This window comes from Asterias rubens, chromosome 12 (genome assembly GCF_902459465.1).
Source record: "Asterias rubens chromosome 12, eAstRub1.3, whole genome shotgun sequence".
Taxonomy (NCBI): Eukaryota; Metazoa; Echinodermata; class Asteroidea; order Forcipulatida; family Asteriidae; genus Asterias; species Asterias rubens.
Window position 1 is genome coordinate 64,108 of NC_047073.1, and position 12,415 is coordinate 76,522.

General features: G+C 37.9%; 1 protein-coding gene across 6 annotated transcripts in view; it reads right to left on the minus strand.

The window, feature by feature from the left end:
- LOC117297420 (DNA excision repair protein ERCC-6-like 2) overlaps positions 1 to 7,759 on the minus strand; it is a 37,218-nt gene extending 29,459 nt beyond the window's left edge. For 4 of the 6 annotated variants that reach the window (XM_033780457.1, XM_033780455.1, XM_033780456.1 and 1 more), the window contains exons 1-10: positions 7,629 to 7,759; positions 6,758 to 6,914; positions 6,035 to 6,241; positions 5,557 to 5,626; positions 4,192 to 4,392; positions 3,607 to 3,701; positions 2,752 to 2,858; positions 2,106 to 2,234; positions 1,550 to 1,633; positions 581 to 696 (exon numbers count right to left, since the gene is read on the minus strand). In XM_033780457.1, the coding sequence (XP_033636348.1) occupies positions 581 to 696; positions 1,550 to 1,633; positions 2,106 to 2,234; positions 2,752 to 2,858; positions 3,607 to 3,701; positions 4,192 to 4,392; positions 5,557 to 5,626; positions 6,035 to 6,241; positions 6,758 to 6,773 (1,025 nt within the window). In that variant the 5' untranslated portion in view covers positions 6,774 to 6,914; positions 7,629 to 7,759. The remainder of the gene's footprint in view (positions 1 to 580; positions 697 to 1,549; positions 1,634 to 2,105; positions 2,235 to 2,751; positions 2,859 to 3,606; positions 3,702 to 4,191; positions 4,393 to 5,556; positions 5,627 to 6,034; positions 6,242 to 6,757; positions 6,915 to 7,628) is intronic. The other 2 variants (XM_033780454.1, XM_033780453.1) reach the window with 2 other exon arrangements.
- Positions 7,760 to 12,415: the final 4,656 nt, after the last annotated feature.

A 12,415-nucleotide genomic window follows, 5' to 3' on the forward strand; every position in this document is an offset into this window, starting at 1 on the left:
TTTCAACTGCCTTAAAGCTTATTTGAGCATTATTGTTTGGAGCTCGCCTCAATCCATTATAATCAAGTTTTCATACCTGACAATCTCTAGTTCATGTCGTTCAACTCAAGCTAACAGATTTCAACGTTTGTTGAGATTACCATGAGTAAGACTTGTAAACCCTGGTTCATACTTGCTGTAAAGGCGAATGCAAAGTGAGTGTGACGTCACACATTCTCACCGAATAATTCGCAGCAGTTTATCTGTACAAAAAAACCCAGAGTTGTGACGTCAAATTTCCGTCAAATTACTTTCGTATTCGCATACGCAGGAAGTATGAACCGGATTTTAGTGAACTGTAACTTCATAAAAAAAGAAGCCCGCCTTCAGTGATCTCCAACTTTAAAGTGAGTGACAATATCATTGAATTAACATAAAAAATGGGTTGGCTTTCTATATTGAGCTGGCCAGTGTGGAATAACAACATATTATCTAAACAGTGTTTCGCAGCACAGGTGAGGAGTTTGAAAAAGACATTGTCGGGCGATGTTCTGGAATGAGTTCTTAAAGCTACTGGGTGAAATATTTAAGTTAGACTCACCCAACTGTACAGTAAGTCCATGTTTCAAATTCTTCCAACCAGTTGTAAAGTACTGAGTTGGGGCAAATAATGAGAAACACCTGAGTGGACTGATGGCTAGTTGAATTCTTTAGTTTCTGAATAAAGACAATGAAATTTAACATGATCAGTTCAATACACACAATAACCATTTAATCTGAGTGATTAACATTACAGTACCCCCCTCTACAGTTTATCCAAGAGGGGTCATTATTCATCAAAACAACTCAACTGAAAACATTGCCCTCACAACTCAGCACCACAAACGCAGTTTGGGACTTTGGCTCACATAGCATGCATAGTGTGAAAAACATTCAACAACGTACCACCAACAAATATGTTCTGTCAATAAATAAACATAAAAAACAAGACATGCATAGCACAACAACCCAAAACTTGTCAACTGTTTCAAATGACAGCCTTTCCTAATTTTTACTGTGGCGGACACTCCGTATTTTGAATCACTAGCATTGTTAAAAACTTACTAAGTTTAAAGGCACTGGATACCGTTAATAATTGTCAAAGACCAGTCTTCTCGCTTGGTGTGTCTCAACACATGCATAAAATAATAAATCTATACAATTTTGAATTGAATTGAATACGAGACCTCAGCTGAGGTCTCAAATTCAGGGCATCTGAGAGCACACAACTTGTGCGACAGGGGTGGGTTTTTTTTTCTTATATTCCCTCGCAACTTCAATGACCAATTGAGCCAAAATTTTCAAAGGTTTGTTATTTTATGAATATGTTAAGATACACCAAATAAAAATACTGGTCTTTGACAATTACCAATAGTGTCCAGTGCCTTTAAAGACCACTTAGGCTTACCGAGTATTCACAAACTTTTATTTTGTCTGAGTTTATATTATTTTCCCTAGTATTTCAAATATCAGCTTCTATTGTAATCAACATGGAAATAATAAATTGTTCAGATTCATTTGAACACAGTACCTTCTTTAAAAACTCTGGCAAGCGTCTTTGGCAGTCTTCCCTTGTTCCTGTCTTTCCAAGCACAGCACAAAGAAAGGCAAGGACCTGGGCATACAGATAAGAAATAGGATGATAGCCTAACAATACAAAACATAACAAGATAAGTTTAAATAAATATAAATATTAAAACAAATTACAGCAGTACTGGGAACCTACCAACTAAAATACATAATACAAGAGGCAACGTTAAAGGAACATTACAGAATTGGTTTTACTTGCAAAAATGTTGCTGGCAGTGTGTAAGCACTTTATGTAATCCACCATACATTTAAACTGACAAACCAGTTGAGGTTTGAGATCGATCGGCCATCTGGGTCACGAGAGAAAAACCGATTAGCGATAAACTCCAAACTCGAAATTAGACTATTGTTTCTCATCAATGTTTCAAGGGATGTTTTCTACTATCATCATCATTAGACAGTGTACGTTTCATGTAATTCTGTGATCTTCACGATTTTTGTTTCTCACCAATTCTGTAACGTTCCTTTAAGAGAAGACAACAAGTAAGAAGTCGTACCTGGACTGTTTTTCCCAATCCCATGTCATCTCCCAATATAGCGCCCTCGCCCTTCTTATAATGCTGGTACAAGAACTTCACTCCCTCCCTCTGGTAATCTCTCAAATAACGGTTGATAGTTGCAGGAACCTACAAGGTGATCACCAAGAAAACAAAGATATGATCAATAATAATAATAATATACAAAATTTATAAAACGCTTCATACAATGTGTTTCTCTAAGCACTTTACACAAAATAATAGGGAATAAACAACAACAACAACAACAAAACAAACAAAACCATTCATGAGGTCAAGCTCTTGTGGATTCTGTTCAGCAGAGTGTGGGTTCAGGAGTCTTGACACTTGTGTCCCTGAGCAAGACACTTTACTATAATTGCTTCTCTCCACCCAGGGGTCAATGGGTACCAGTGAGGGCAGAGATGGTTCTTGTGGTTGATTTAGCCGAGTAGCGCATATTTGTTGCACAGACTGTATACTCCTCCGGTTTAAGGTCACGTTTAAGGTCACGTAACCAGGGGTAATAATGTGGATACGCTTTGAGATGCCCCTCAGTCATGAAAGTGCTATATAAAAACTGGTTGTTACTATTATTATTATTGTTATTATTATTATTATTTAGTGAATAACTATACAGCTGGATTACCTGAATGACTGTATCTGCATCAGCTGATGATAATACTAGAGGTATTTTAGCACTACAACTAGATACACCAGGGAAAAATGGCTTCTCCAAATCTTCAGAGCTAAAACCTGCAAAAAGATCAAACAAAACTATCTCTTTCCAATAGTCTCTAGATGATCAAAATAGCATACCTCCTCAATGGAAATACTTGGTTTATTTGGTTACACATGGACTTTTTTTTTTTTTTTTCAACAAGTAATTATGTGCCCGGAAGAATGGATAAGGCTTTCTCTGTGCCCTCCTTCCAGTAAACAAAGCTCTTTTGTCAAAATAATAAGAAGATCACCAATTTTCTATTCTGTAACATTTATTTCAATGCTGCTATTCATTACAATAATGCACATAATATGTTGAAATTACCAAAGTAATACAGTAGCATAAGATTTGAAATAGGGATTCAATAGTAAATCAGCAGATACATGTAAATGACAACATTTAGGTGTACGGTGAAGCAGAAAGCTTTGTACCTTAACCTATGGGCAAACAAACACACAACCAATGAACCGCAATAGGACAAAGGTCACAAGAAGCAGACTCAAGTTAAAACTTGACTGCTCCCTTTGGAATGGCTAATACTGATTTTCAAACATACAAACAAAAGATAACATATGTTTGGTATTTTTTTTTGGGGGGGGGAACTTGGCAAACTCCCACAAACATTGGTTTAACGTCTATGACTATGAATTACACAAATCAAGAAATTGTGATTCAGTAACTACACGACACTACTTATTCTAGTCATTGTGAAATCAGTGGTAAGCTGGAGGGTTCAAACCCACAACCTTGTGATTAGCAAGAGCACCTATTTAACTTTACCTTCATCAAAAGAGCCAAAGGAGTCCTTTTCACCAAGCTCACTCGTTTGAATCACCGGTACCCGTGTAGTTTCAGTACACAATGATGCAGGTGACCTAGAGTAGAACAATACACATGAAATTAAAGCCTAAAGACAAGATTAGCCCAATATCTCCAAATGGGTTGATATTGTGAAGAACTGAAATATGGGGTAAGTTTTCAAGTTCACCTCCAAATAATGTGATCCATAAGGTCAAAGTAATGTTCCATGGTAAACAAAAAAACAACATGTTCCTACATGACCAATTATGGCAGATTTGGATTGCTTATGCGAACCACATTTAATTTCAACCAATATGTTACCGATTTATGGTTGTTTGAATATTGGCGGTGGCACTGATCTAACCTCAATCGCTGAGAAAGGACGTGCCATAGCAAGAAAACCGTATATCGGATGGAGCTCAAATTTAAAAATTCAGCTTGTTGAGCCAAAGTCACCCCTTCCTCCAAACTTGAGTAAATTTGAAGATGGTGGGGGTTTAAAATCCCATTTTTGTTTGGGGATGTTGGGGAGGGGGGTGATTTTACGTGGAATTACCTAAATACCTTTTAGATGGTTCAACACCTTCCTTGACTCTGCCGCCTACTGCTACTGGAGTTTTCCTTTTCTTGGTGCTCCTTGAGACATTACTTGCTGATGAGGATAGAACGAAGGGAGGCGGGGAGAAGGATGGTTCTCTTGGTTTACTCCTCTTGGTGAAAGGTGAATCATCTAAGTCACTGGCAAACAAGTCTGCATATTTAGCCCTAAAATATAAAATAGATGATAAAGAAAAGAATAACTCAAAAATTAAGTATTGTAATACTAGCAGGCATTTCTACCACAGCGCTTTACATGAAACTATAATAAAGCAAATAAATAATGGCACTACTAATAATGGGAAAACAGTTTTTCTTAAGCATATTTAGCCCTAAAATGTAAAATAGATACATGTAGTAAGGAAAAAAATAACTCATAAACTAAGTATTGCAATAATAGCAGGCATTTCTACCACAGCGCTTTACACAAAACTATAATAAAGCAAATAATCAATGGCACTAGTAATGGGGAAACGTTTTTTCGTAAGCAATCAATCGTTGAACAGAAAAGTTTTGAAATGTTTCGAGGGACTCCCTCGAACAAATTTGATGAGGGAGACAATTCCAAGGGCGTTGTAGCAAAAAGACATTTCATGCTGGGCCAAATCTCATAGAGCTGCTTGTAATAAGCACAAAATTAGCTTTCTAGAAGCAAAACAAAATTATGCTTACCAGAATAATATGGTTACCTGCAGCCCAAAAGCTGTTCTGATGTACAATTTGTGATTGGTATCCTGCCATTTTTTGCTACGCAGGAACATTTAAAGCACTGTTTTCTGCTCAAGCAGCCCTATGAAATTGGCCCTGATCATTAATAATAATACACAGCTTTTACAGAGGTTAAAAATATTAAGCAAGTTAAGAAAATATACAGACCAATTGAACAAAAACAGATCAAAAATGCTTTAAAAAATTACAAACGCCCAAAGACAATTATTAAAAATTTAAGCACGTAAGAATGCTGGCGAATTTAAGATAAACAGATTAAAAATGCTAAAGCAAATTATAAATGACCACAACAGTGAAAAAAAATATATAAATGGACAGTCTCAAATTGATATGAAACAGGCAGGCAGATCGAGAAACTTTAAAAAGAGCAATGGATTAAAGGTTAGTTTAGTTTAAATGGACAGTCTCAAATTGATATGAAACAGGCAGGCAGATCGAGAAACTTTAAAAAGAGCAATGGATTAAAGGTTACTTTCACCTTCAACAGATCACATCTTTTTGCTGCTGCATCAACCTGCAACTGCCTCACAAAACCTAATTATTTTTAAGTAAAGAAGGAAAAGCCCTTATTAATTAACCGAGTCTCAAGATAAAGTGATTTACCTTAATCGATCGTCTTCATTTACATATTGTAATGGACTCTTGTCTTGTACTGATGAAGATGTTCCAGTCCCTGTGAGTTGAAAATAAAGTAATAAAAGAAACAATCAATAACCCTGATAAACACAGATACTGACTATTCTCAAAACAGTTTTCAACTCTAAACAAAATATGTGCGTCAGAACATCCAACTTAATGACTGACAACATTGTAACTGAATGTAAAAACATAAACCCTGGTTTTTAGCCATACAACGATGTTAGCACTGTATACTCAGTACTTTCACAAGAACTGTGAAAAAAATACCACAGGTATTGTGGGTGAGATACGAACCCATGGCCCTTGCAATTCTAGAGCAGTGTCTTACCAACTAGACTATAACTGAGATTGCCCGACAGCTAGAGGTAGTTTGAATCCTGTTTCGGCAGCGGGTCCAACAGCGATATACCAAAACTAATGTAAAAAAAAAAAATGTATTTACCGTTGCCATCTCTCTTAAGTCGAGCTGGACGCTTCTTCAAACATCTCACATTTACTTGTTCATTCTCATCCTCTGCAAAGCCGCTGAATTGAACAGTTGCTAAGATATTGCCGCGCTGGTTAGTGTGGATCGACTGAATGGATGCTCTGTAGTACATAGAGTCTTCTGAATAAGGTGCCATACATTTATCTCCTACACGCCATTGCTCTGGAAATTATATCAAATTGTCAGAGACAAAAAATGAAAGATTTAAGCATTCATACAACAAAGTATACTTCAGTGAGCTTGCTTGGTGGTTAAATGCAACAATAGGTCCATTGTCATAGGCATTTAAAACAAATTGGTTGCGCCAATTCAGGAATCAAATTTCCTGTGTGTTTACTGTGCAGTGCACATACAACAAGTACAAGAAACGATGCATCAATGAGACCTGTTGAGCACCACACACGTATTTGAATGCTACATTGGCAGTTCATCCAGTAGCCATATTTGACCTCAGCGCAAGAGCCAAGAGGTCTTTCATACATGAAGGTTCATTAGCAGGTGCAAGAATTGCAGTAACAACTAGACCCAGAGGCACTGGTCCTTTGGGGCGCTGTGCTCCTTTTTCAAATGTTGTCATTATCTGTCGTACTACATTACTTAGCCGATTATGACAAATTTTGAAAAAGGAGTAGGCCTACATGTACCCAGCAGTAACTGGGTCTAAGTATTACAACATACCTGGTGTGCTATCCATGGTTTAGTAGATTCCACACAAACAGTGCCTTCACTTCCTTTTTTAGCTCTTGAGTCACACTCACATTGATGAGATTGAGGGGTCCAGTTTAGATGTCAAGTTTATGCTGCAGCAATAATCATGATAATAGTCTGACTCTGCCTGAGATAATAGTATAATACTCATGTCACATTAGTCATTATACATTTCAAACAGACACAACAAAATAGCAACAATTACTAGAGGATAGGGGTCCCTCCGCTCCTGCGTATGTGATGTGAGGCTATCCCTAAAAAACACATGCCTCCTTAGAGGCAGTGGACACTATGGTAATTACTCAAAATAATTATAGCATAAAATCCAACTTGGTAACGAGTAATGGAGAGCTGTTGGTGGCTAAAAAAACACTGTGAGAAACACCTCCCTCTGAAGTAACGTAGGTTTCGAGAAAGAAGTATTTTTTCACGAATTTGATTTTGAGACCTCAAATTTTATCAAGCATCTGAGAAAGCACACAACTGACAACTTCGTGTGACAAGGTTGTTTTTTTCTTTTTAATTATATTATCTCGCAACTTCAACGACCAATTGAGCTCAAATTTTCCCAGGTTTGTTACTTTGTATGCATATGTTGAGATACACAAAATGAGAAGACTGGTCTTTGACAATTACCAATACTAGTGTCCAGTGTCTTTGTAAACACAAGCACTGCCAGTGCACTGTGTGTACTGTGTAGGCACTGTATCATGTATGTCACTGACCACACCACTGACACTGACACAGTGACAGTGACACTAGATCGAGTGGGCATGTGGATACATGGTTTTTACTAAAGGAAAACATGCAAACATAACTATGCATCAGGAGCTATTCTTACCGTCTCTTTTCCCCCACAAACCTCAATGTATCCATGGAGTAACTTGCAGCTATTTTGGGGTCACCGTCTCCGATCCTTGAATCCCCTGATTGCTTCTACTAGGCCGTGTTTCCCTTTTCACGGACTGTCTCCTTGTCGTGTGTGGGGGGGGGTGTATTTAATCAACAGAGGGCGCTGTTCGATATTAATGGACTCAGTTGTTGGTGGTAGCCCAGTGTTACACACTTTCTTTCTTTTTTTTAGCCAGGAGTTTCTTCAAGTTTGATTTTGCCATTATTTTAAGTTATTTATATGGTCACGAAAGTACAACAAAATCAATGCCTAAGAAATCAGTGGATCGACAAATTTAGATATCTGACTTGTAACAATGTTTGCAATAATGAGAGCGAGAAATAATTATTTCTCAAAGTTGATAAACTTTGGATTCTGCAGAAGAGAGCCATGTACTTGCATTACAAGATCAAGACATTGACACCTTTGGTAAATGTCAAATATTAGTCCTCACAGTGTGGTGCATCTCAACATATGCGTCGTCAAATTAATAAAAAAAAACTGTGAAAATCAACCAACCCTTGTCGCATAAGTTGTGTGTTTTCAGATGCTTGAATTCTAGATGGGGTCTCTTATTCAATTCAAACAATAGTATTTTTAGTGAGAAAGTACTTCTTTCTCAAAATCTACCTTACTTCAGCCGGGGAGCAGTTTCTCACGGTGTTTTATACTATCAACCTCTCCCCATTGCTCTTTACCAAGCACGTTTTTATGCTAATAATTATGTTGAGTAATTACCAATGGCGTCAACCAGTTGTCCAGGTTAATTCGAAAGCGAAAAGCATCCTAACTTCTTCTTCTTCTTCTTCTTTCTTTTAACCGCACTGTTGCCGACGTGCGTTGCGCGCAGCACGCGTCCGGGGCCTATAGGCCTACGTTTTTGTTTTCTTGCGCCGTGCCCTCTAGCAATGGGGGAAATTATAAGCGCATCTTCCCTTGACTCTACAGAATCATCAAAAGAATGGGATAGAAACAACACCTCATGGAGCCTTGCTCAACCCATGGAGGTAGGATGCTCAAACATACGCAAAATTTAGTCTACTGTCTTATTGGATTTGTACAGGGGGAGCCTTTGGGTTATTTTGTCCCCAATCATTTCACAAGGTTGGGAGAGAGGGTAGACGGAATAATCGCACTAGCACGGTTGTTAACCGTAAGGGCACTGGACACAAAGGCCTAAGTGTAAACAAAAACCAGTATTCTCACATGGTGTATCCAAACATAATTATGCATAACAAACCAGTGGAAATTTTGACTGAATTGGTCATCAATAATGGAAGAAAAAACACTTATTGCACACATTTGTGTGCTTTCAGCTCAAACGCCTAATAACAAGCTTCAGGCACGAAGTCTTTTATTATTTGAGTGAGAAATTACCTCTTTCTCAGAAAACATTTCACTTCAGAGGGAGCCGTTTCTCACAAAGCTCCATTGCTTGTTACCAAGTAAGTTTCGATGCGAACAGTTGTTTTGAGTTACCGATAGTGTCCAGTGCCTTTAAGGAACCAGTGCATGCTCTCAGGGTCTTGGCCTAGTATTGAATCCTGTTGCGTCTAAGACATTTTGGGTTATCACAAAATGAACTGGGCAGGTTGAATATCTGCAACATTAACCTTTACTGGTAACTTGGTTAACCTGTTCGAAACGCAGTATAGTTGAAGGATAAAGTACTTATACCGCCGGTTGGAAACTAACGCAATAATGGTGTAGGTGATGGGAGATCGAAGACAGATCGAGTACAATAATGGTGTAGGTGATGGGAGATCGAAGACAGATCGAGTACAATATTGGTTTTACTGCAGATGATCACGGAGATCCAAGAGAGCTACTTTTATCTAAATAACGAGATAACTTAAGCACCATGACGACCATGACGTAACCATGACGCAACTCATCATCACGGGCTTCTGAATAAGATGGTGACTTAGGCGTAACATAATTAGTGTAAAGTCGTCCTGGCCGGGAGACAAATTATCACGTTAAAGACACTGGACACTATTGGTATTTGTCAAAGACTAACCCTCACAGCTGGTGTATTTCAACATATGCATACAATAACAAACCTGTGAAAATTTGAGCTCAATCGGTCGTCGAAGTTGTGAGATAATTAATAATGAAAGAAAACAAACTTGTCACACGAAGTTGTGTGCTTTTAGATGCTTGATTTCGAGACCTCAAATTCTAAATCTGAGGTCTCAGAAACAAATTGGGGAAAAATTACTTTCTCGAAAACTACATTACTTCAGAGGGAGCCGTTTCTCACAATGTTTTATACCATCAACCTCTACCCATTACTCCTTTCCAAGAAAGGTTTTATGGTAATCAATACTTTGAGCAATTACCAATAGTGTCCACTGCATTTAAGTCAACATCTTAGGTTCAGTAAGTTAATATCTTATATTCAGTAAGACAACATCTTAGGTTCATTTAGTCAACATTATTATGTTCAGTAAGCCAACATTTAAGGTTCATTGAGTCAACATCTTATGTTTAGTAAGACAACATCTTAGGCTCATTAAGTCAACATCTTAGGTTCATTGAGTCAAGATCTTAGGTTTATTGGGTCAACATCTTATGTTTAGTAACACAACATCTTAGGCTCATTGAGTCAACATATTATGTTTAGTAAGTCAACATCTTATGTTCAGTAAGTCAACATCTTATCTTCAGTAAGTCAACAACTTGGGAGTGAACATATTATGTTCTGAAAGTCAACACCTTTTTGATCAGTCGTCTTGAGGTACTGTTCTCGTTATTTGCCTGGGTAGACTTGCACTCTTTCAGCTCCGTACGATCGAACTCCTACCTCCATTGCTGTAGGCCTATTAGATCCGTCCCTCAGTCTATCCACACAATTGCGTTAGTTTCCAACCTGCGGTATAACTACATTATCCTTCAACTATACTGTAGTCTTAAACACAACTTGATCCATTGCTAAACCATCTCGGCCTCATCATGGTACTACTCCGTGTACGGTTACCGGATGGCGAGTACGGCATCTAGTGTTTAGGAACAGAAAGCACTTGATCTCTTTGTTGACGATGGTCATGCAGTTTCTTAAAGGTGATGAACCAAAACATATTTCTTACAAAATAAATAAAGTACATTTTAAAAACATTGACAACAAATTTATTGTTCACCCCTATAGATTTTCTTTAGAAAAAGAACCTTGCAAATGTTTATTGTTTTCTGAGATATGCTTTTGATGTAACTATGAAGTCACAGAGATAGGATTAGCTGTTGCAAACTGCTTTAAACAAACCAAAAGGACATGGTACAAGTCAAGCAAGCATAGTAATGGCCTGCAGAAGCTTCCACCCTATATAGCAGAGAATACACCTCTATCATGGTGCGGCCTTCTTGATGTTCTCCCCCTTCAAACCAATGTAACCAGACCGAGGCTTGGAGGAGAAATGGTCTGGTTCCTTTCTGTACAATGAATATTAGAATCAATTACTGTTATTTGATACAAGGAACATGACCAAGATGGATGCAGCGCGTTAGAGGTCTATAAAGAAGCTGCCCGATACTACAGAGAAGGGACTGTTTTTAAAAACAGTGTATAAAATGGTCTAAATTTTGGGGGGAATGGGGGAGGGGACATTTTTGCATTATTAGCAACAAATGACTGCTGTCAAAAATAAGATTCCCTTCAACACCTTTTTTATCAAATTTGTTCAGCTTTAAAGTGTACTGTCCTAGCTAGAAGCAATAACAGCTCATTATATTCAGCGCGAGTGCCAAAACATATTCTATTTCCATGCAGCACGGTCTAGAAAAGCAAGAGGCTTCGATTGGTCGTCTTATCAGTCAGTAGTCACGAAACCTCATCGAAAAAAGATCAAGTAGAGTGCCGTTATTAATATTGGATCTCATAGAACGTTTTTTGTATGTATACAATCTGTGTATGCAAGTTAACCCCAAACAAGGCTATAAAAGCCACTCTTGGTATATAGGGGCTACAAGAAGAACAATATTTTTGAAAGTGAAAGAAATTCAGGGAAACTGAAGGTAGGAATTCATATTCTTCAGTCGAGATTGTAGGAAGGAGGGAAACATGCACCAGGCAAGGAGTTCCAAAGAGATGCAGTACGATGAAAACAACCGTTGGGGTGGCTCCTGGACATCTCAGTAACTGTAGGTTGCTGATAGAAACTAACGATTTCACTCATTTTTATTAAATTATTGTTCGTAATTATTCCTTAGTCACACCTCGATTAAGCATTTTATTGAAAACTCTCAATACTCACAAACTCATAATAATTCTACTTTTCCAGTCTTTTATTGCGTGTGTGTGGGAGGGGGGGGGGGGCGCTTGCCAGACTCCGATGGAAAAAATAATTAGAGATTTTAAAAAATTACTAAATGGCCTACAAACATTGTCCTTGCATTTCTTGTTATTGCTCGTTATGAATTCGTATACGAGGTCGAGTATGTTTTCATTGCTATTAATATTCAGCCCCATAGCCGTCCTCGTTGGGATTATGAATGAGGAAAGTACCCTCTTATATGCCACTTTTCTAGAGCTCTTTATAGGGATGTTATTTACATATAATTGCCGCCGTCTGTTAAAGACACTGGACATCTTTGGTAATTCTTCTTACTTTGTGTATCTCAACATATGCATATAACAGACCTGTGAAAATTTGGACTCAGTTGGTCGTCGAAGTTTCGAGAGAATAATGGAAGAAAAAAAACACCCTTGTTGCACAGGTTGTGTGCTTACAGATACCTTG